The sequence below is a fragment of the Dendroctonus ponderosae genome, unplaced genomic scaffold, assembly GCF_020466585.1.
Source record: "Dendroctonus ponderosae isolate FM_Combo_2020 unplaced genomic scaffold, Dpon_F_20191213v2 Dpon_F_20191213_1, whole genome shotgun sequence".
Lineage (NCBI taxonomy): Eukaryota > Metazoa > Arthropoda > Insecta > Coleoptera > Curculionidae > Dendroctonus > Dendroctonus ponderosae.
Window position 1 is genome coordinate 4,478,712 of NW_026017110.1, and position 24,463 is coordinate 4,503,174.

At 34.9% G+C, this 24,463-nt stretch overlaps 3 protein-coding genes across 3 annotated transcripts in view; 2 read left to right on the plus strand and 1 right to left on the minus strand.

Moving 5' to 3' along the window:
- LOC125503333 overlaps window positions 1–5,429 on the plus strand; it is a 7,634-nt gene extending 2,205 nt beyond the window's left edge. Inside the window, exons 3-7 of the mRNA XM_048663427.1 lie at window positions 1,872–2,078; window positions 2,161–2,260; window positions 2,315–2,413; window positions 5,034–5,189; window positions 5,242–5,429. Coding sequence (XP_048519384.1) covers window positions 1,872–2,078; window positions 2,161–2,260; window positions 2,315–2,413; window positions 5,034–5,189; window positions 5,242–5,289 — 610 coding nt within the window. The 3' untranslated portion in view covers window positions 5,290–5,429. The remainder of the gene's footprint in view (window positions 1–1,871; window positions 2,079–2,160; window positions 2,261–2,314; window positions 2,414–5,033; window positions 5,190–5,241) is intronic.
- A 911-nt stretch (window positions 5,430–6,340) lies between these two features.
- Window positions 6,341–7,764, plus strand: LOC109540199 (thymidylate synthase). Its single transcript, XM_048663430.1, has 3 exons — window positions 6,341–6,541; window positions 6,697–7,441; window positions 7,492–7,764. Exons 1-3 carry the CDS (start codon window positions 6,534–6,536, stop codon window positions 7,699–7,701), a joined length of 963 nt encoding a protein of 320 aa, XP_048519387.1. The 5' UTR covers window positions 6,341–6,533; the 3' UTR covers window positions 7,702–7,764.
- An 8,673-nt stretch (window positions 7,765–16,437) lies between these two features.
- LOC109533542 lies at window positions 16,438–24,207 on the minus strand. Its single transcript, XM_048663434.1, has 2 exons — window positions 23,673–24,207; window positions 16,438–17,064 (listed from the first exon to the last, which is right to left on the minus strand). The coding sequence occupies exons 1-2, from the start codon at window positions 24,094–24,096 to the stop codon at window positions 16,970–16,972; spliced, it is 519 nt and encodes a 172-aa protein (XP_048519391.1). The 5' UTR covers window positions 24,097–24,207; the 3' UTR covers window positions 16,438–16,969.
- Window positions 24,208–24,463: the final 256 nt, after the last annotated feature.

The window sequence follows — 24,463 nt, forward strand, 5'->3', positions numbered from 1 at the left end:
TAAAGCGGGTGCTATCATAAACGCGCGAAGAACTAGAATCAGTAAAAAACATCTGTAAACAATTTTATTCTTAAATGTTAATTCATTTTTAAATGAAAATAAGATTTTTAAACGTTTTCGCATATAAACCGTATATTTTATTTAATCACTCTAGTTCCTTATCAGTTTTTTGTTCGTTAAGTAGTTACTTCTAAGGAGTAATTTTAAGTAGTTACTCTAAAGGAAATCATTATATATCATCACTATTTCTACTATCATTATCATTCTGCATTTTTAATGAAAAATTTAAAAAGAACATGGTCCTTTTGGATCCGCATTTTGAAACCTATTGCCAAGGAGAACTGAAACGTTGTAAACCGTTACAGAAAAATAACCGTTTAGCACACCTCTAGTGGATACATACCGCAAAAGTTGGCTGTATTCACATTCTAAAAATTCAAAAAATCGTTTTAAATCCTTTACATTTTTGGCGCTCAAAGAAAATTCACTAAAAAAATTTTAAAACTAAGTTTTCCACGTTAAAATTTAATAACTTTAAACCATGTTTCATTATGCGCAATATGTAAATTGCAATGTCCAGCAAATAAAACAGGAATATTTAAATTGTTTTTCAAATGTACAAACACAGAATTATATTTACCGTAATTGACTGACGAAATAGGACGTTACGAAGATTATCCTCTGATCCGACACCCGACACCAAAAATAAAGGATGCTATTATTAACCGACGATCGATAATTGTCGATTAGTTCATGATTACTCACAATGCATCTATGCATCTTTATTTGTTTTTTCATCCACCACTAAAAAATAACAAAATGTATAGCCTAGCAGCTATTTGCTTTTTAACCGGAGAAATCTTAATCCGGTTGACAAAATATTTATGACCTGAGCTCATGAAAGAAAACCTAATACTTCGGTCAAAAACCGGAGATTTGGCAACCCTATTTGTGTGTAACAATGAATAAAAAGTATTATTGCAAAATGAATGAACCACTTAATTCAGTTTGTGTTAGCTTGGTAGCTAGTGCCTCGTTTTATATTCAAAGATCTACATGGTAGGTATCCAAGGAAACAGTTTTCATTAACATTTTGCGCAGTTTGGCAACACCGCTTGAAATTTATCCTGAAAATGGTGATTTTCCTTAAAGTTTGTGAATGTTTTTTGTCTTAATTTATGGACCCTTCAGGAAAATTTGCACTGAGAGTGCTTAATTTGAAGTGATCTTCAAGGTAAGGATGGACAAAACTACAAATTCCGAGTACCTCAAAAGACACCATCACCCTATCTTTTGATGTGAGAGAATCTCTAGATACAACAAAATCGCTCATTATAGCATGTGCAGTATTGCATAACATAGCGCAAAACATGAATGAACCAAGTCCAACTCTAGGCCCCAATTTAAAGTTTGATGCAGAAGAAATGCCCCAAGAAAATAATAGTGCTATGAGTAACAATCATAGAGAAGATTTTATATTATTAATTTAGTGGAGAACCAAGAAGAATCTGATTTAAATCAGTAGTATGTTCAAATGCAGGTGCCAAGCTCTCGGAACTTACAAGAAATCAGTGATTTTGATTGGCCGATGAAGTCAAGTCCCAATTGACGAACCCAAGGCTCAATGGTTTTTATAATACACAAATAAAGTCAACCGCTGGTTGAAAGTGAACCGATGGTTGGTCAGCCGGAGGTTCAACCCGACCTTTATAATACCCGCCCTAAGGGGGGTAAACAGTAATTGTGGCGTAAATAGTATTCGTCTATTTGACTATCAATCTCTAGGCAATGGCAGAATAGTGAAATAAGCCTCGCTATGGAAATGAGTGTGTTAAACCTCAAATGGGACAACTGATTATTTTGCTTTTTAGGTTTGGGTATTCATATATAGTGCATTGTGGAGCTTTTTATTTGAGCATTCTAACCTTTATAGCCGCTAAATTGAAAATCCTACAACACCTTTTCGTACACTTTTCGAAATACAGCAGGCAAATGGAAAACGCTTATGAACTTAATGAAGAACAAGCTCAGTTTGTTTTACTGAGACTTCTGATACAGGAACACTCAAAGATAATAGAGTAAGTCCACTAGATTTCGCTGGGAAGTTAGAAAATCTTTTTTGCCAACGACGTTTTATGTTTCTACAAACTTGGGTTCCAGTTTCGTCAAAAGAACCAACAACTGCATCAAGTTGTACACCTTGATAAATTTCTTGGTATCTTCGTTTCAACTGTCGCTAGTAGCTTACCAAATATTTAAGGTAAGTCACGATACATTCTCCTTCATGGTATGAGCTAAATATATTAAATTTCAGTTGCCTCCATTACAACAAGTAACAGTATTCAGCTACTTCATCACTTTAATCACGCAACTAATTTTGAACTATCAAGCTGCACACGCAATTTCCATTGAGGTTGGTATAGGTTGAAATAGCGACTTATTTAGAAAACATTTACCTCCGATAGCGACTTGAAAGTTGGAATAATGGATAATGATGTCAGTAATTAGGTTTAAATGTTTAGAGAAAATTGAGAGGAAGAATCTTGGTTAATGCGATAACAAAATACTCCCTACAAGCTGATAAATCAAAAATGATTTGGTTAAAACAAGACAATCCAAAATGTAAAATTCTGAGCGTTTTTGGATTATTAAGTGTAGTAAACAATAGCACTGATAACTTACAGACAGCAATAAAAAGAAATGATCTTCAATCCTGAAGAAACCACAAGAGTTTTCACCGGAATGCTGAGAAAAACGCAAAAAAACTGCGGCTAGAATAAAAAATTAAACCTCCTACTAAATTCATCATACATTTCGAAAAAGAGCTGGAAAGTCGTCATTCTTACATACAGAAAAACAGTTAGTTTGGGTCAATCGCAACCCGTTTTAAAAATATATATAGAAATTCGCGATTACTTTTCAGATTCGACGCGAATAATAATCTTCAACCGTCAAAAAATATTGCATAAAACGCCCATATTGTTCTACGTGAACAAATAAATATGACGAAAAATGAAAAAAATAATCGAGAGTTGAAAACTAAAAAATTAAATTGCGATACTTACATTGCGAACAATTACAGAAAAAATGTTACAGTGAAAAATGCGAGTTAACCGATTCAAATAGAAATTTTACGATTCTCTTCAAGCAAATATTATGAATTTTTAATACTAATCGAGAACCAATACTGTAAAAAAGCCACAAAAACATTCAGTTTTAGCCCTTCTGTTAAATCCCGAAATTCGTTCGTTTCTATAAAAAAATTTGCTTCCGAACTTCCTTCATTTGTCTCTTACAATTTTGGAAGTTTTCCTTATTTTTTGCAGAAGCTCTGGTCAAAATTGAAAAAAATACTTTAAAATACGTAACAATTCGTTTTGGACGATGTGTACTGAAAATTGCCTGCATCATTTCTTATGGAAAAAACTTCAATAGTTACTACTTTGAAGGTAGAAAATCGATTTAACTTAAATCTGGGAACTTGTTCTACTGCGAAAAACGATATGCCATGGCAGATTATAACTCATCGGTTTATGAGTTATAAGTCATTTTTTTTTAGTAAAGTTTTACTACTTTTTGTTTAGAAACAACTTTTGTTTTTTTTTGTTTAGAAACAGTGTTGTTTAGAAAAATTGACCTAAAAGTGAGGAAACTCCTGTTTCCAAGAGTTTTCCAAATAAATGATTATAAACTTTCGCTTCTTCAGTTCGGGGAAAGTTCTTGTAAAAAGGCCCAGAAATAATTATTAGGATTTTGTCCATAATACAAAGCTGCAAAAAGTTTTCCAAAAATTTTTTCAAAGCGGTTAAGGAGGCGAGTGTTCCAATAAAATGTATCTTATAATTTTTCACAGAAATATTTTAACATTGTCATTATTTGAAGTAAAAGAATTGCTTAATAGAAACTTTGTTAAAACTGGAATGGCCTGATAATGTAAAGGAACTTTAAAAATCTTCAGAGTGACGAGGGCGGCAAATTTTCCAAAAAAATGTTTGTAAACCTGTGCTCTCTGGTCGTTTTTTCAAGATAATCCTAATTTCCTTCTGTAAAAAACTGAATAAAATTATTTGGTTTTTGTGCCAAATTCGAAGCTGAAATGGGTTTTCTAAAGTTTCCTGCAAACCTATGAATGAGGCGAAGTTCCTGGCAAAATTAATTGTCATTTTTGGCTGAAAAGACCCCATTAGTCAGAAAAGAAGAAAATCATCAGAAAATAATGGTTTTTTTGCGTTTTCGATTAAAAACTTTTAGTTTTGGAGAAAACCTTAATGGTTTTCGAGGAAAAACCCGAGGAATTTACTTGCGTTCTTGTCCCGAATTGGACGTTGAAAAAAGTTTTTGTAAAATTTTTACAAAGCTATAAATTTATCTTGTAATTTTTCGTATAAAATACCTCGAGATCGTCAGTATTTTTAAGTGAAACTACAAAATAGAGCATTTTTGAGTAGAAAGGAAAGCAAAAAAAGTTCAGTCAAGACTAAAAAAACACGTTTTTTTAACAAATTCTACAGTATTCAGAGGTATGGAAGTGACGAGATTTCCAAATACTTAATCTGTTCGTTTTTTGATAGAAAATTATTTTATTTTTGTTCCAAATTCGAAGCTGGATAGGGATTTTAAAACTTTTTACAAAGCGAGGAAATATTCGAAATTTATTTCATAATTTTTCGCGGAAATTACCTTAAGATTGTCAGCATTTTTAAGTGAAACTAGAAAATTGAGCATTTAGAGGAAAGAATAACTTTGATAAAACTGGAAAATTCTGAAATTTTGAAGAAATTTTAAAAAGATTATTAATAAATGGGCCTTAAAATAAATCTAAACAGAAGTTAAAAAAGTCATCAACATTTTCCCAGCAACGGAACTGAGTTACTGCGCAAATTCCTAAAAATTCATTGAGTTACCCAGGCCTATCTCAAGCTACGTTAAGCTAATTTCGTCCACATAATGGTGTATATTCCGGCCGTTTAAAGGCCAACTCCTCGGACATTCGCCAAACGTCAACAATAAAAAACTCAACTGCAAACTTCCAGAGTCAAAATCTTGCCGGAAGCATATTCAAAGGCGACTGGCACTCATACTCTCCAAAAATCCTGAGAATTCTACAATTGGTCTGCATGAGAGCTCAGAAGCCTTTAGCCATGACCCTGCACTCATTCGCAAATGTGCAAGTAAATCTACTAATCAAGGTGAGTAAATGATAGTAATTTACGGGAAAATTCACCACTTTTTGGGTTTCAGATATTCAAAGCTCTGTACTCCTATATCTGCCTTATTTTGAAAACTTAAGCGATGCTCACGAAGAAACCAAAATTGAAATTTCACCATTACATTGAGAAACCGATAGGACACTTAGAGGAAGCTTTTGCTGTGTTTTTCAACAAATTAAGCTAATAGATGTGCAAATTAATCATAAATAATCATTTATTTATATTGGTTTAGTTTCCAGCACTAGACCGGCATTGCAACGACGCACAAAAAATATGTTTTTTAGTAGAAAGTGACGCAATGGCGAGCGAATGATAACCATAAAGTTGACCAATTCTATATAGAGAATAAAACGCAACAAGTTATATAATTTGGGATTGTTGATCGGCACAAAAATACCGTTAATTGCTTATTTATAGCGCACAATATAGGCAAAAGTTTTAAAGGAAAACGTAATTATTTCTTTGGTACAACAGTAAATACATAAAACCAGTACGCAAAGGTTTTTAATTTCAGCAGCCTCTTGTTAGACAGTGGATTGGATGGAATTGAGTAGGACATAATAAAAACAAGATTATTAGCAACAATTTGAAGATCAATTATACTTTTTGAATATTAAACACATACACCAAGATACCCAGATCCAGTAAAGTTTACCATTGAGAACGCATCTTACTATGATGTTAAATAATGATCCATTTCTCCCTTATCTCTGGCTTGATGCAGTGCTGATCCGCTTTTTCCTAATACGACTCGCTTTAAAAAAGACTGTTGATACACAACCTTTTGCCAGTCCCATTCTATATGAATAGCTTGCTTACTGCTTGAAACCTGCGTTGCTGTTAGATGAGAAAACACGGACAAAATTCATCGTTTACTTTTGAGGCTGGAAAGTCTCTTAACGTGCCGTATTTTTGCATTTTTTTTATTAAAAAAAAACGGCAAATTTAAAAAACGTCAGGAAAGCTAAGTAACAGTAAACTAAATAATTTGCAAATAAAAGTAGAGCAAAAAATAATCCTTTCGAGAATTTGTCTGTTTTTTTTTCGTATTTTTTCTGCTTGATTAAATTGGCATTTTATCGGAAATAGCTTCAATAACATGCCCTGACGTCACAAGTAGGAAAGGTCCCTTGTACTAAAGCCAGCCACTTTAACCGTTAACATAAAAAAACCGACGCCATAACCTGAAAGTTTTAATTTTGTTTATTTACATAATTAACTTGTTAAATTTTTTATTTTCCTATCTCTTTTGAACAGTGTGTGTGCTTCTAATTATTTCCAAAGTGTCCACGTTTTCATTGTGCAACTTGAGGAGCTGCCAGAATGTCCTGGTGAGTCAAAAGTGATTTGATTTTAACCGCTTTTCCATTTAGTCGACTGAACTTCTCTATTGTCTGTATCCCTGCAAAAAATGGATCAAATGGTTTTAAAACACCTTGAACTAACGCCATAGAGTAGGATTATTCATAAATATTTTCATATATAGCTCCCGGCTCGGTAATAATGTCGTGGGAGACTCCCCCCTACTCTGCGAAGAAGTTAAACAAAAATGTGCAGTTAATGGGGCTGCAAAGCCTCATGAGGAACATCAGTATCTAAACCACATTAAACTCATACTGGAAAAGGGGGTTAAAACGGCAGACAGGACGGGTGTGGGCACCTACTCAATATTTGGGGCTCAAATGAGATACTCTTTAAGAGACAACATCTTCCCGCTGCTTACCACCAAGCGAGTCTTCTGGAGAGCCGTAGTGGAGGAGCTGCTTTGGTTCATCAGGGGCAGCACCAATGCTTTCGAGCTGAAAGACAAAAACGTGCACATTTGGGACGCCAACAGCACAAGGGAATTTCTGGACTCCGTGGGCCTTAAAGACCGAGAGGAGGGCGACTTGGGGCCAATCTACGGGTTTCAATGGAGGCACTTTGGGGCCGAGTACAAAGGAATGCGTGCTGACTATAAAAACAAAGGCATTGACCAACTGGCTCATGTAATCAATACAATCAGAAACAAACCCACAGATAGAAGGATGATTATGTGCGCTTGGAACCCGGTAGACATTCCTGAAATGGCTTTGCCCCCCTGTCATTGTCTTGTGCAGTTTTACGTTGCTAATGGGGAACTGTCGTGCCAATTGTATCAAAGATCAGCCGATATGGGGCTGGGGGTGCCTTTTAACATTGCCAGCTACGCCCTGCTCACTTACATGATCGCCCATATCACCAATCTCCAGGTAATCGCTTTCAAACACCAATTGAGTAGTGCTGATTTGGGTGGTTTTAGCCAGGGGAGTTTATCCACAGTTTGGGGGACAGTCATGTGTACTTAAACCATGTGGAGCCCCTAAAGGAGCAAATCGAACGGGAACCCAGGCCTTTCCCCACGCTTCAAATCAAGAGGAAAGTGGAAACTATTGAGGACTTTACTGCAGAGGATTTTGAAATTGTTGGCTACAATCCTCATCCTAAGCTAAGCATGGCCATGGCTGTTTAATGGCGTTTTATATTTTGTCGAATATACGCTAGGATGTCGAATAAATATTCCAGCTTCAAAAAATCGTTTCCTTAACGAACTTCCTGTTTTTATTAAGAAATTTGTGCGGATTTCGTTAGTTGCTTTAAAAATCAAGAGCAACTTTTGTTTCCTCCGGTGGTTCATTCAAGAGTGTAATGAGCACTTCCCAGCCCTATTATTGAACGTAAGGAAATTAGCCCGCCCTTCAATTTTCCACCCCAATCTCATTTAGCAACTACCATAAACTACAGACAAGACAAACATTGTTAACCGAACCGATAAATGGCCTTTTGGCCTAAGACAGTTGTTCTTACTGGTTAAAGGCATCAGAGCGGCGTGACGAACGGAAAAATCTTGTGCGGTACCACCGTTTTCAATCAAGACACCACCTGCTTTGGTTTCACGGTTTCATGGGTGCAAACTTTAGGAAAGTGACCCTTTTTCTTCATGTTTAATTCGGTTTTAGGAGGCATGACTTATCGAAAGTAAACTGACCAAGTCAGAGAGATGGACGGAAGTTTCAGTTGCCGATTCAAGCTGCTTAGTTGGTGTTTTTACACAATTAATTAGTTTTATTACAGGGTGATGCAATTTTTGATCGGGAAAATAAATTAGGTGAAATGCTTGCTATGGTTTTACTTAAAATTTGAAAGGTTGACTTGGGAGATAAATCCTGAAGACGGTTTTCCTCTGAATGACCTCAACTGGTTTGCGCTGGAATTATAAACTCTATATTTTTTAATGAATTAAATTTGAAGTGCAGATTTTATGCATGGGTGGCGCATACATTTTTGCAGTTTTTCACAAAATGTTTCTCTGGCCTATTTTGTTAACTACATTTATTAATTTTTAGAGGCAATTGACTGCACAGCCACTATTTTTTATCAAATCATGTCCTCTTGTTTCATTGCAGTTGGATAAACCGTTTTCCAGGATACTTCCAGTTCGCCTTTGGCACATTTTCAACGAAGAAGCCTCAGTCAAAGGCCCAAATAATAAATAGACACCCTGTATAATGCATTAGTGTTTAGATGTTACCGGTTTTTTTTCGGAAGGTTGTTAAATTGACCAACTATTTCTTATGTGTACTGAATGTTTTTCGAACTTTTCAGTGTTTGTTCGATTACTTAAAATATGCATCAACCCCTGAGGAAAAGGCCGTTAGACTTCTTACAATTAAGAGTGAGCCTGAAGGAAACAAGTCTAAAGTTGACTGTTTAAATGAAAGTCAAATACTATGGAAAAATCACTGTTGTGTGAACCGATCGTTGGGCTTGATACGCTAAACAATACCCGACCGTTATTACAAGAGGCCTTAATCGCTTGAACATTTTTGCATAGAGATTTTCGTTAGATAACTTCAACAGTTGTGAATGCAGATTTATTATTTTCACTTGTAAATCCAGAGGGAAGAAAATCGATGTGGTTTCAGTCGGGTTACGGTCATTCCTAATTTCGCGCCCAAAATTTAATTCACTCATCTATAAAAGCTCTGCAGGTGCCCATCTTCCTATGCACTTGCAAATCATGATGGAAAAAGTCGGAGTGCTACCATAGAAGAAAGCTTTCTTTATTACGCGAAAAGCTTCTGTGAAGATTTTTTGTGATTTTTTCAGGCATAGCTTCAATAAGTAATCCTGCCTGTCCTCTGGGTTTTGCCATATTTTTGCCCTTTGGACGGTGAAATTGGGATTGAAAAAATGCGAGTTAGGCGAATAATCGTGATGGTTTTATTTCGAAGATCTGCAGAATGAATCGTTAGTTGGTAAATTGAAAATCCTGTTAAGTTAGCTGGTAGTTCTCTTCGAAAGAAACCGTGTCCCAGCAAGACGTGATTTCGAAAGGGCAGCTGTTCTGCACTTCCTATCGATGGACAAAAGGCCGGAATAAGAAGCCCCGAGAGTGCAGGAACAGGTGTAAATCGACCGCCAATTTTTTAGCGGGATTTCAAGCCGTCTTTTCCAACTCCTTGAGGTCGAAGCTTTTCAACCAAAAAACCACTTCCAGTGGTTAACTAAGCTACTTTTTCCTTGCGCAAATACGAAGAGATTTGACTTTGTTTTACATGCGGATCTCATGATGGACATCTGATATCTATGTTTTATTTTGAGTTTTTGAGCGCCGATGTTATATGAAAAAGTCAGCCAATTCATCCACCCACAATTCACTAGTAATAATTGAATCCAAAAGTGCAGATGTTCGACTTTTGAGCCCTATAATTATCAGAGAAACTAGTTTAGCTAATCATTAAGTGAATTGGTAAGCCACGAATTGGGGTCACGCGGACCATTATTCAATTATTGGCAGCATAATGCCATGTCATAACACGCTTTGTAGTTTGAAAATCAGCTGCCACTGTAATTGTCGGTTGTAGTTTCAAAATAATAATGACTGTCGTGCAGTTTCAATCAATCGGGTTTTTTCCCGTCGACTAATCAAACCGCAGCTTGAAAGGGTTTTATTTTTCCCTATTTAGACAATACACCCTCGCATTTGCTATCACATCAGGACTGATTATTACATACAAAATACAATGAATGAAAGCTCAACAACTTTTTCAAGGGGTGTATAGGGGATAGAAATGAAAATTTGCAGACAATTTTAACTTGCAAAAATTTCAAATTTTAATCGAGACTATGAAGTCAAAATGTTGTGAAGTCGTGTGACCGTGGCATTCAACCGTATTAAAAGGAATTGTTTAAAGGGTCCCGATTTTAAAAGATTCCGATTCAGGATTAGACCAAAGTAAGTTTATAAAGTCTTGAAAAATCTCCTAAAATTGCCTGCAAAATCTTATGTGCACACCTTCAAAAAACTGTTGAGTTCCTTTCAATTGCAATTCGATCAATACTCAATATTTTTAGTTTCAGAATCAAGGGTTGATTCTAAAAACATTCTCTGATAATACAATTCCTCCAGCTTTATAGTGGAAACGTGGGAATAATTTTTCTCACTTTTCCATAATAATAAGATGTAAATTGCTAAATCTTATTTTCTCTTTTTCGGCTTATGGAACATTTTGCTTCAAAAAACATAGTTTCATATGGAAAACTGTTTGGTTGGGTACTTCGCCTCAAAACTTTTGTCTTATGAAAAGGCAGAATCTCCTCACATCAACTATTACAATACAGGGTGATTCAGAATTGACGTCATTCCTCTGGAGGTATTGTCTGGTGGTGTTTTAGGAGTACAGAAAATATAGTAAAATGAATTAATTGCTATTAAAAACTGAGAAACTTGCCAAAAAAAATATATTAGGAAAACGGCAACAATGTTTTTCAAGGTAATCTGCATAATTAACATTACGTAAATACCTGTTGCTTCGTAATTATTTAAAACTCCGGTAACCATGGATAAATAAAGAAAGTGACAATAAGATAGACAAGGATAAACGATAAATTCAACAGGAACCGTTGAATGACGGAACCTATTTCGAAACTCATAACCTAGAATTATTAATTTGTTTACAAATTCCAAAAACATACATTTGAGTCTGTAACTCGAAACAAGTGCCTGTGTAATCACCTTATTATACTCTTCTCGAGCAGCTTCTCTTATTCAGTTAATTAAATCCTGCTCAATTTATACCGGTGTTCAGTAATCCATTGGTTTAATGTGATCTTACATACGTGGTAGGAATGTAGCCGGTATTTATTTGGTGCCTGGGAAAGTGTCAGTGGTTGTACAATGTTCTGAGTGCCCCTGGAAGGCTCTGCTGCAACTATGTCCAATACTTGTTCCTCTGAACTAATCGTATATCCGCAAATTCGTGAAAGGAAATTCACAGTAAGTCACAGTTTGACAAATTATTGTTATTATTGACAAGGGCTATCCATCTGTAAATATCTGTTAATGACAAAAAACATCATTGCCGCTTTGACTTTTCATCAAAAAATTGTAGAAGAGAACTTTTGGAATATCAAAAATTTTCAGAATTTGAAGCAAAGATGGTAATTTTTCTTTTTGAATACTTAAGTATTCCAATATGCTTCCAATTAAACATGAAATACTTTCAAAATAATGCTTAATAACAAAGTTGAAGTTCGATTTTCAACTGTTGATATATTCTAGAAATTATTGAAAAAAATGTTTTAATATTTTTCTCGTACCTTCCAAGAGAGCCCCTATTACCCCTTAAAAGGAATGTCGCCAATTTTGAATCACCCTGKATAGAAGTAGAACCTCAACTAGATTGATCCTATTTACAAACAGATTTTCCTGTTTWTATTATTTGATTATATTTTCACTTTTTCTAAGWTYTTTTSACATTAAGAAACGAAATTGACTCCGCGACAACCATTTTYGTAACTTTTRTCCTTATCCTATATATTTTCGAGTCTCTAAAATCGTGGTGATTTTGRGAAATTCTGAAAGTGAAATTARGGAAAAAATTKAATTGAAAGCCTGGATTTTTGAAGCTATCAGTTTCAATATAATGTTAGGAATGAAATTAACTTTTTAAAGGAATTTTCAGGACACTCAAGCTGTTGCACATWTTTTTTTATTGATTTWTTAAAGAGYGAATTAGATTTAAAAAATCCTTCCGGCGARATAATTATTTAATTCAATTGATACRGCCATTGAAAAACTAGATCATTTCACGCACAACGTTTGTTATTGTTTCCTTTAAAACACACATTTTTGGGGCATTTTTAGCAAAAMTTCCACTTAMCAGTACTTGAAMGAAARTGATTTTTGACTTTGTTTAATTTGGGGATTTTTGATCCACAAGCCTGAGAGAAAACAAGTGAGAAAAGGTTGAAAATAATATTTAGTAATGCTCAATCAAATGTTTCTGTTGGAAGTTGCTACTTGCTCTTTGAGTTCAACAATTGCCTTTCTTACATACATTAATCCAAACTATTTTTTGATGCTGATGATACTTTTTCAATGAAAGATAAACCAATATTTTAAACGATTTTATTTTCTCTTTTAAAGGCACATGGATAGCGTAGAATTCTGCATTCTTCTTTTCAAACAATTTTCGCAATTTTGAATGCTGTTGCGTGTSAATCCTACAGTTTTCCCGTTGTTTGCTATTATTAAACCTTGGCGATTTGTATAATATTTGTGTGAGTGAAATGGGCTATAATTAATCAGCTAGTTGYCYWGGAMATTTTTATCTCTCGCTCCGGCTAGCAAGAACATTTGGTRAAACTATTACGAATGTTTATCTACGCGCCCAAAACCCACCCTCTGCCATTTGACAGGAAGCGTGGGCCAAAAGGTCCTAAATCATTTTCCATGTGAATATTCGAAGGCATATGAATCTCATCAGACTGCATCTTTGGTCCGATCCATCAACGATTGGATCCAGCCAGATGGTCAGATCGGGTATCTCCCCTATTACCTTCTGTTTTAAATTTGGAACACACCCTGTATTGGGTTGCATTTTTACCTTGTAACACTCATCCGTTTGCCACCTACGGAAATCTGATATATCGGTAACACGTTTTGTTTCCTTTGCATCTCTCTAAATGTTAATTGTTCAAGTTCAGTGCAAAGAAATCCGTATATGCTCTATTAAACCACGGGATAAAATTCATCTTGCACCCAGATTTTCAGCAAAAACACCCTCTGAAAGGGATTTTTAAACTTTAAATGGTTGCTGGGGCTTGGGTGGAACGATGAACAGTTGTATTTCGTTCGGAGAGTGGCATTTAAAGGACAGGTGTTCAGACACTTGGTAGGTTCTCAAGGTACCCAAGAATCAGCTGTTCGGTGTGAAGGGTGTTTTTTAAGCTTTAAAGCCCGCCAAAAGCATGGTCGGAGCAGTCTGAAGGAACTGATACATTTACCATTTAATTGCAGCCAAATTTCTTCAAACTTATCTGCGGAATACGCATTTGAAAGCTTCTCGTTTTTCTCTTACTTTCAATCAAATCAAAGTAAAGTGCTGCTGAGGAAAAGTTTCATCAGTAGAAAAAAAACATTCAAATTAACATTCTAGATGTTTGCTTATTAATGTAATTTATATCCTACCTGATATTCTGAGGGATTTGGAAATATATGTTCTGTTGCAAGTCAGCATCTCAAAGCTTGTTTCGTGCAGAATTCAAATAATCGTAAATTGCATAATGGAGGTTTCTATTTTATTCTCGCCCATCATTTTTTTCATATTCTTCATATAATGCTTTCCGATTTTGTTTGAATTATGTGAGATTATCTGTAAAGTTGAACTTTTCAAACGAGACGACGGATCTTTGAACCTCGTGGGCAAGAATTTTCTTCTAACGTTTTTGAAGCACGAGTTTATTACATCTTTAGAGGTGGTTTGATCGGAACAGGAACAAGACTTAAAGATACAAAGATATTGTTTCGAACACCCAAATTTCCAACTCGAAATCCTATCAAAACCTTGAATAACAATCTGCTTAGTAAAGTGCAGAAATTGTTTCCTAGTTTTGCCTAAAGCAAACCCTCAAAATGGCTAACGATTCTAAGGTATTAAATTATAGCATTTTCGGTAGGTGTTTTTGTTTTTTACAATTTATCGTCCTACTTTCGAAGAAATAGTCCTACTTCTCGAAGCCAGAAACGTGAGAAATATTTGGTCTACATGATTTGGTCAAAATTCCGCAGATTAGTTTTTAATTATTAGCCAAAGAAAAATGTTGCCATGTATGTAGTCATTTTCGACCGGAAATATCTATCTTTTGGTAGGGTCCTCGGCTTGATTTCTATAGCAGAATTTCTCGTAAAACTATTTTGATAATGCGATACACAAATGTAGCAGGATATTAAATTTTGTACTCTATAGTCTCTATACGTACGTGTACTCGTACTAACTTATGGATCAGTTTGTCGTTTTTCAGTGTGAAAAACGCTAAACATGCAAAGAATGTCGTTTATTTATTGAAGCATTTTTAATTGTAGGTTTCGTTGTCGAAACCGTTAAATTTTACCGATAAACTGATGTTTTGAACAACATTGTCCAAGGGTTTTTTAGGTTCAAAAAGGGGCTTCAGCAGACTATTTTTCATTTTTCTAGAGATTTTTTTTGTGACTTCCATATCTTTATTTTTGTTATGAAGTTTATTTTACTGCTAGTTATCTTAATTTGGACTTTATTCGTTCCTGTTTTATGGACGGAAATTTCTAAACTAAGCAAGTTGCTGAAAAGTCTGCTTTGTACTATTGGGAGTTGTTTTAAGGCACGTTCTAATTTTTTTTTTTAATGTAAAGTATATAATTATTGAGTAGGACCTACTTTGTCAACTTATGCCCAAGGAAATACTTACATATTTTTATGGGACAAGGATTTTCCATGCATTTTTCAATCCTCAGTGTTCTCGAACAATCCACCAAAAATGTATCACTACTTATTAGCATTAACTGGTGTGAAATTCATTAGCAAAATCCCTCAAAGTTATGCAGGAGTGAATTTATTATTGTGATACTCAATATAGGCACAGAATAAAAAATAAATGGTAAACATTATAAGTTGTGAATTGTTATGTAAAAATTATTTTTTTTAGACTTGGACATGTTTTTTAAATACGAAATTCTTTCCGTCAGAGGGAACCAAAGAATGACCCAAATTAATTTCCGATGTTTTCCAACGCATGATCATTAAAGATCGATCATAGAAAACTGAAACTGCTAAAAATTTACAAACCAGAAAATGGTGTAATGAAAAAATWATGAGAATCATTCTAATTTTCGAATTGTTGCCTAAAAATGTTTATGACTGTAAAACRKAAAATGTTGTTTTCAAATTGTTGACTCATTCTAATGGTAAATTATTTTACTCAGAATGAGCCAAAAGTAACCCAAAATAACTGACTAATTGAAGACTTATCTCGGCACAAGAAACAATAAAGCATCTAATCGTAGAAAACTGGAACTGCTTAAAAATCTGCAAAGAAGCACAAAGGCTTAATAAAAATATTAAGGAGAAACGTTCTAATCTTTCAATTGTTGTCTAAACTTTTATTAATCTAAAATTGTAAACGTTTTCGTCAAAATCGTCAGCCCATTTAAATGGTAAATTAGATCACTCAGAACGAATCAAAAATGACGCAAAATTATTTACTAATTAAAGACTTCTCAACGCAAGGAGAAATCATCATCCACAATAATAGAAAACTGAATCTGGTAAAAATTTGCAAAGAAGAAAGTAGAAAATGCGTAGCAATATAATAATATAAAAAGTAACGGAAAAACATTAAAATTTTCGAATTGTTTTGTTAAACTTAATTTTACAAATTTTAAAATATTTTGTTTTGCAAACTTTCTTCAATTGTCAAGTTAAATGGTAGATTTAAATCAGATCAGATGATAAACAAAAACAAAACTTCTCCAAAATAATGAATGTCCTAGAAATAATTTTCGCAGCGCAAGAAACAATAGAACAACCAATCATAGAAACCTGAAACTGCTAAAAATCTGCAAAGGAAAAGAAGCACAAAGTAGAAAAGCCGTAATGAAAATTAAATAAAAAAATACTTGTTGTGTAAAAATTATAATTTTAGTCTTAAAAATGTTTAGTATTGAAAGCTTTTTTAATTCGCCACCCATTTAAATGGCATATTTTTTTACTCAGAATGAGCCAAAACTGCGCCTACCTGAACCAAAATAATTTCCTAATTTAAGAGGTTTTTGAACGCATGAAACAATAAAGGCCAATCAAAGAAAAATGAAACTGCTAAACATCTGCAAAGAAACACAACAGTAAACGGGACAAACTATAATAGGCAAATAAAAGGACCAAAATTCGTTCCAAAAAATAAAATATATTTGCAATTTTCCTTTATAGGTCTAGTTGTACAAAAGCTATATTATATACACGTTATATACAATAACAGACTAGAATCTATTGCTAGCAGAGATATCAGATTCAACAATAGGTTTGTTCAGTACAGCGTATACATTAAGCAGCAAGAAACAATAAATACCTAAAAATACAGGTTTAACAAAGTACAAAATTCATAAACACCGCAAATTTGGACTATTTTGTCTACTAAAAAAGTTTTATATTGAAAGACACGAAAAACAACTTGTTGCATACAGATGATGTTTTAACAGTTCTACGGAATAAAATGCACATAAATCAACAGAAAGGGAAAATAACAAGGCTGTTTTTTCTATAACAAAGCGGTTTTTTTCTCAGAGCCTGTAAAACTAAACTAGCTAATAAGTTCCAATGTACAATAGGCAACTGTACTTTGGCTTTGGGCCGTATGAAATAATTTAGTTATATACAGTCTTACATAATCAATGAATGGATGAATTGTGAGAAATTTGTCTAACAATTCTCTTTGGAACATTGCGCGTTGTTCGGTTGCTGCAAGGTGCCAAACTTCTTCTCCAAAGCGCTACCCTTCTTTGAGTAGTAGAAATCTGCAAGCAAAGAAAGCCATTAGTATTAACGAAACGTACACGTGCGACATGAAATTGGATATTTTTCGCAGTTATATAAAAATAGGCAATTTGCCAGGCACGAGCCATATGTTCTGAGATAAGAGACGAACATTGAAAATAAATCTCTTCCTTATTGACGCAAACTTCTCGGAGCTTTGCGGTTTCGGTCACGGCCCCCCAAAAAATACTCTTTTGTTTCTTGTAGTGTCTCATGAAAACAAGGGAGTAACTTGATGCATTTTGCAGGTCCGTCAAGGTCTGCCACACGCAATAAAACCCTATCTATATCAGATAAAAATCACCACCACAAAGTCACGGTCTGAGGATTCACGTGAGAGAAGTGAAAATGCTCGATATATGACTGCATAATATTTTATTTCCATGGGAATTTCGAAAAATTTCAATTGTATTCGTGGTCAGTCGAAAATGTTGCTACTTTTATGCGTTGTGAACAGCGTGGAAAAGGGGTTAATACGCAAATGGAACTGTTTGACCATGCAATCAGTCACACCGAGTAATGGACGAAAAAATGAAGAAAATGAAAGTTTTAAAAGACTTCCCGCCAAATTATTGGGCGCGAAAATGCATAACGGATTAGTCACGAGATCGTCGTGAGAATTCGAAGCCAACCAGATTGGAACCCAACAGGTAAAGCAGCGACAATGCGTAAGGGATCCTTAAGATGAATCATTCTTACAATATTTACTGGCCAAGGGTTCCAAGAATAGAAAGGACTTTAACCTGCAATAAATTGGTTCAGAATGTATTGAAAGAAAGGGTCGATTGCGTTCAAGGCAGCCAGTACTCAAACAAAAAACCGTAGAAAGGACGCATGATGGATTTGTTTGGGTTTTGAATCAGTTCCTAGCTTGGGGAGCTGAAAACCAATTGAAGCGACAATTGAAAGGAATATACACATAAAGTAGCATTTATTAAGAGAAAATTCGACCTTAAAAGTTTATTTAAAAAGTGGTCGCTCTTGGTTTATTAACTTAGTGAACTAGAACTGGCCGGTTCCTATGACAAGGTAGTAGTAGAGAGTAGTTCAGAACGCTCCTCAATGCCATTGGGCACGATCAGAAAAAATCGTCTAAACTACAGATGACTCGTTTTTACAATAACGACGTTTACATGCTTCAATACACAATGGGTTTCCGATAATAAATATTAAATAAACAAAACGACAGGTAGTGTATGTATTTTTTTCGATGGGAACGTAACCAAATAAGGCATGAAACCATATTTCTACTCATTTCATAAATCTTGGCTTGTTTGCATTCCTGTTGAAATGTAAACTTTTTAATCAGTGTTTTGCAAGTTATCGAACTGATAAGTCGCCGTTAACAGCAATTGATTGCCAATGGAAGGACAATTTTTCGTCAAATCCATGTTTAAATTTGAAATTATCACCCGCATGAGCAATGATGGGGCTTTTGCACATCAATTAGCATTCCATGTGTTCAGACGGGAGTTTTTACATTTGGTAAACAAAAATCTAACCCAATCTTCGGTTTTTTATTGATTATTTGCCACGCCATGTCGATGCTCTGTGGGCAGTTTTAACCTTTACATAACTGAAGTAGTAATCAGAGTTTATTTTTAACGGTGAAGGTAAAAGGCGTTTTTGTATTTAATCAAGTTTTCCTTTCTATGCTGCAGTAAAAGACTGCAAATGTTGTTGGTACAAGATAGTTTTTTGTACATTTGAAAAGGGTTTATTTCAATTTTTCCACCTTTTTTTGAAGAGGGATTTCAATACTTTCTCCTTCAGTTTTGTGAGAATTTTAGAGACTTTTGTGCTTTTGGTGGCATTCCTATGGTCGAGTGGAAATATACTACTATACTATTTTAAATTGTGGCACGCCACTGACTTTTAGGGCTTTTTATTAGTGGCCTAATAATTTCATTATCGTTACCAATAAGTTGTGTTTTTATATAAAAATAAAAGTTGCATTAAAACACACACACCCAAAAGCACTGTTTTGTATTTCAAATGCATTTTGCAATAAATTCGAAGAAAAGGAACCATAAACTTTTATTAAACCAGGCTATGTGATTACATTGTTTTTGCATCAAAGCCAATGTACATTAATTTGAGGTTTTTCAACAATAAAGTCATCAAGCTAGAAATCAACTAAATTGTCTTTGCTTAGAGTTCATAGACTATTTAGAATTAATTTTAATTTATACCTCTAAAAGCTCCAGTAATATCTTGCAAATAATTTTTAAAATATTCGGTAATCGCTGGAAGGTAGAAACCCCTAAAAAACTAGAGGTATAGATTAAATCGTTAAAATTCAATTAAAAATAGCAAATCATGACTAAATTTCGGGTTAAAAATCATGTAAATACCTAGCAAACTAGCAAAATCTACCCTGAGCCTGGTAAATAAAATTCTTGAAATTTAAGCGGTTTTTAGCAAGCTTTTATCAAGCGTGTTTTGGAATGCCAGACAACCGATAAAGCTAAGTTTTCGTATGTTACAAAGGCCGCAAATAGCCATGCCAAAATAGACCTGAAAGCTTAGACAGGATGTACTAATTATTGCAAAATTCACCAATCTTTCAACGTTGCTATTAAACCGTGGTAAATATTTATGCGTTCACCTTTAATTAAGGATCTAAAGCTGGCTGGCATTAATTGGGAACGTAGTTTAAACAGTTTTAAATTAGAAAAGAAAATCAAGCTTCGGCATTGGAAAGCGCAAGTATTATTGGGCCGTTGGATCTTTCAGTAATAATTTATCTAAATAAATTATGGAAATTAGCACATTAACGGGACTTATTTCCGTGTTGGTGAAGACAGGAACTGCGGAACTTTTACAAATTAAGTCTGCCGGTTGTTAAGCTGAGTGCAAAGCACCCAAAATACAATTTTGTCTTAAGTTTATTGCGTGTGACTTTAAGATTAGAAGGTAAATCTAGTTTACAGGCTCAGGCGGCAATAAATTTCAGTTAAAAAAAACGCTTTAGAAAAAAGAATATGTGCTACTAAGCAGTTTGAATATCCTGTAGCCACGGAGGTTAATTGTTAATGTTGCATAACAAATTAACAACATTCCGGGAATAGCAAAATTGTTCATAAAGGCCAATGACTGTCTGCTTTGTGGATAGCTGGCCAACTAACTAATCGAGAAAATAATTAGAAAACAATGATTATTTTGTGGATTTGTCGTGGTTTTCGTGTTGGGTCTTCGACCTTGCGGTACTTGCATTGTTGGTTACTGATAAAACTACCGATTTTGTTAACAAAAGGGCACGCGAATTGTCACAATTGCCCCGGTAATTTATCATTGCGATGCACAAATTGTTTACCTCTTGGTCATGCATTAAAATAAATAATGTCATTGAACTTGGACGGTTTTGCAACGGTTTCCCAAACTCAACACTGAACCGTTTGGTCAAAAATCGCCTTTGATCATTAGTGTATTTGCAATTTGATCATCATCATACCCAAGCGGTTGAAATTATCTAATCTCATTAACATTTCACCAAATTTGGTGTACATTGATTGTTCAACCATTTAAGCGTCTAGACAAGCATGCATGTTTCAAGCACGCATATTGGAACGTGTATTTTATTTATTCATTCGAATTAGAATCTGGTGGGAGATTTCGAAAAGTTCGAGCAAAATACGACAGACAAACCTGAGAACAATTAAAATAAAAAGTTGACTGTTGGTGACGCATTATGTGGTTAATTTTTTGTAGTCTAGACACAGATATCAGAAACTGACCAAGAATACATTTGAAAATTAAAATGCTGAAAATCTTCCATTCCATTTAAGTGAATCTTTGAGAATTGTTTACTCGCATTATCTACAAATCCAGAATTATTAAAAAATATTCATCAAAATTCAACAAGAATTTCAACTGGAGGAAACATTTTTCAATGTTCTGTGAAGCATTTATGTCCAGGACTCCAGGCGATTTTCAGAAAATTAAAAGTGAAAGTGCAGCTTTGAATACGAACACCAAATGTTTACGCAAAAAGCAGCCAAGACTTAAATTACAGAAAAAAAACCATTCTGAGCCAAGCAATCTTAGTGAGTTTTGAGACAATTTTCGCTTATTTCGGCTTGAAATAAACGACTCTAAAAGACATTTAAAGAAAAGTAGTAGAAAGAAGATGAAAACACTATACATTTTGGAATAATTCTGAAACAATCGAACTTTAAGAGTGAATAAATGTACTTTTACGTATTTTCGAATATTCTCATCTAAAGGCATTAAAATGAAGGAATCATTGAGACCAGAAATCCCAAAAAAAGTCAGCAAGAAATTGCTTGTTTTCCGAAAAATTAGCTTTGGCTGCTGAACGAATTTTTCATCAAATCCTGTAAATTTTCGTTTAGCTCAAGTACTTAGTACAGAACTTAGACTGAATATTTAAAGCCTTTATAAAAAACCCGTTGAAAAATCGGTACTCACCAACTAACACTAAAATCAATTTTATTTTCGTCCGAAATCTAGACCATGATGTGAACCATTATAAATATATGCTACAAAGAGATTCAATTCATCTGTAATTTTTATTCTTGATGCAGGAAATGAACCCGTTGTCGATATACAAATGTTCGAAGCTACCATCATTGGCCAATAAAGTCATTAGGATAAGCAGCAAAGTAAATATGTTTAATTACAGTGGTTTAATGTGATTTAGATGCGAATTTAAGCAAATAAGCCAACTTAATTTTGATGAGTTTTAAAATCTCTCATGCCCTAACGTGAACACAAATATGCTGCTGAAGAAGCATTTTGGGTCGAAATCAAGCAACCCTCAAATAGTTTTTTTTTCAAAAACGAAGTCCTTCTAGATGATTGAACCGTCCAAGAAATCGAATTGATGGCCTGTTTCGACCAATATTGTTGGATGACGCAAACCTGTGAATCATTGTAATCCCCATGGCGAACTTCTAGACAAGTTAAAACAAGCGAAAGTACCAAGTTTGAACCTGTCTAGACCTACCGTAATTAAGAGTCGTCCGATTAGTGCGTGATTTATAATGAAAGCTGATGGTTAGTGAACTTTCTTTGAACCCTTTTTTCAGTATTCCTGCCTAAACGAGTCACTGGGTATAGAAAAGATTTAGATGAATCAATGGAAAAAAATCTGCAACTTGGTTGATTAGAACAAGCAACCACCTTTGCACTCTATATATATGAAAGTCTGATTTAAGTGCTGAAAAACTACTAAAATTTGACCAAAAGCTTTAACGTTAGAAACAACTACTGTTAGAACCACCGCAGTTAATATGCATCACATTAATTAATACTTGATTATATTTATTTTTATGTTTAATATTTGACTTTGATGGTTCTTTGAACGCCATTTTCAAATACTTATTTCTTTTTCACGGGAGATTTAGTTTGGATTGAATACATTTCACTGGAAGCAGGAAAACTGAAAAGACCAATTACTATAAACGGCTCTTGAATTGGAAAATATCTCAGGAAGGATACACGTTCAACATCTGTTTTGTGCCGTAAGCGGGCATCTGCTTTCTGCATAAAATTCACCTAACATCTGACGCATCTTTCAGGAAATAATGGGATTTTAAGCTTTGCTTGCCAGCTAAGTGGAGTTTTACATCAAAATTTCAATAAGATCGAACCATATAAGGCCTCCCAATTCCATGTTTGCCCTTTTTTCGAGCTATAAAGGGTTTCTTTTTCGCTATAAAGGGTTTCGTTTCTCTCACGTGTTTCGCAACGACGGGGTAATATCAAAAATGCAAAGCACATTTTCCGAAGTACAGTTTGAGTACAACTACAATATAATTTGCACATAATGAACCTCCAGAAATAGAAAAACGTGTTCGTGGTAAGCGATTTAGTAGTTAATTGGTTGTTGTTTGAAAGGCGATTAGATCGTTTCGCAAGAGAACATTTCAAAGCTACCGGAGCTTTCGTTAATGATGAACCTTTCGGTTCAACTGGATTTCATGTAAGTTTCGAAAACTATCGGAAGTCACTTCAGTTCTTCTGACTACCAAACAGATTAGCCAAATGCAATTTAGCAACTAGAAATATACCTGCCTAAATAGGCGATTAGCCACTGGAGACATTACGAACACATAATGACCTATGTGGACAAAACAGGCCATAAGTAGCATAAAACCCAAGACCCATTATGTTTGTCCTCGTCGTTAAAATGTTATTAGACCATTGTACCCATATTTCATGGTATCATGCACTCAAAGATAAGCTTATTTTCATTCGAACTTGTTGAGAATCATTAAAAGTGGGTACAGGAACGGCACTAAAATGGACGAAAATTATTGAAAATCAAATGCAAACAGTTCTGTTGGTGTGGCAAGGAAGTGCAGATGGTTCTATATTCAACATTTTCTCTAACAATTTCCATGCATAGCTGCAATTTTACAGGTTGCCGCATTTACCAAATTTTCCTACTGGAAGGCAATCAACCAATATACAGGGTGGTTTAAAGATATACCCAAAAACGGTCGATCGATTATAATCCAGCAGCTGATGTAGAGAGAGTTCAGGTTTTCAACCTTTAGAACCAAACTGAGATTTTGCAATTTCAAATATAATTATGTGTTTAAAGCTCTGAAGCTCAACTTACCAGTAATAAATTGCTGACTTTGCCCCGCTTGGTCCTTACTAAACATCACTTTCCTTCGGGCTTTCAGGATTTTCCTGCTCAAGCTGTTCGCCTTTCCACTCAACACTTTCGCTTCCCGATTCTGCCCATTTCTGTCGTTCTCCCTATTGACGCTCTCATCATTCTTGCTCCTCTCCAAATACTCGATGGTCTCCACGTCAAAGCCAAACTTGCTGAGAAATCGCTTCTGATCCAACTGGTACTGATCATCCAGCAGCCTCCTGGTGTCCTCGGGATCGGCTTGCCCAAAAAGACACTTTCTAATCGACACTGACTTTTTGTGGCGCGAGAGTCTATCCAGAAAATTACCCTGTTGCTTGGCCTGGATCTGGCGGCCTTTGCTCGACTCCAGAACGATGATTTTACAAATGTCGTGGTTCTCCATACTCACGAGGTACAAACGCGACTCACTCCAACACTGAAAACTCGACGACGATTACCGAACGGGCGTTGGGCGAATAGTGATATATAGTGGGCCCATGGGACCCATATGGGTTCTACAGGTAGCGCTGCGCCCCACCACTCCACCCAAATGCACATGGGAATATAGAGGTGGGTTGTAATGAGATTGTATGATGATTGATGGGCGTTTTCAAGTCCTTTAGTGGCGGCTGTTCATTGGTATTTGTATTTGCGTGTAGCTCTATGGTCAGCTGTTTCCGAAGCGGATGGGCGGATTCGGATTAGCTTTTTGGGTACTTAGTTTAAACAACTTACCTTTGTTCACGCAAAGTTTTATATTGGTTTTTCTG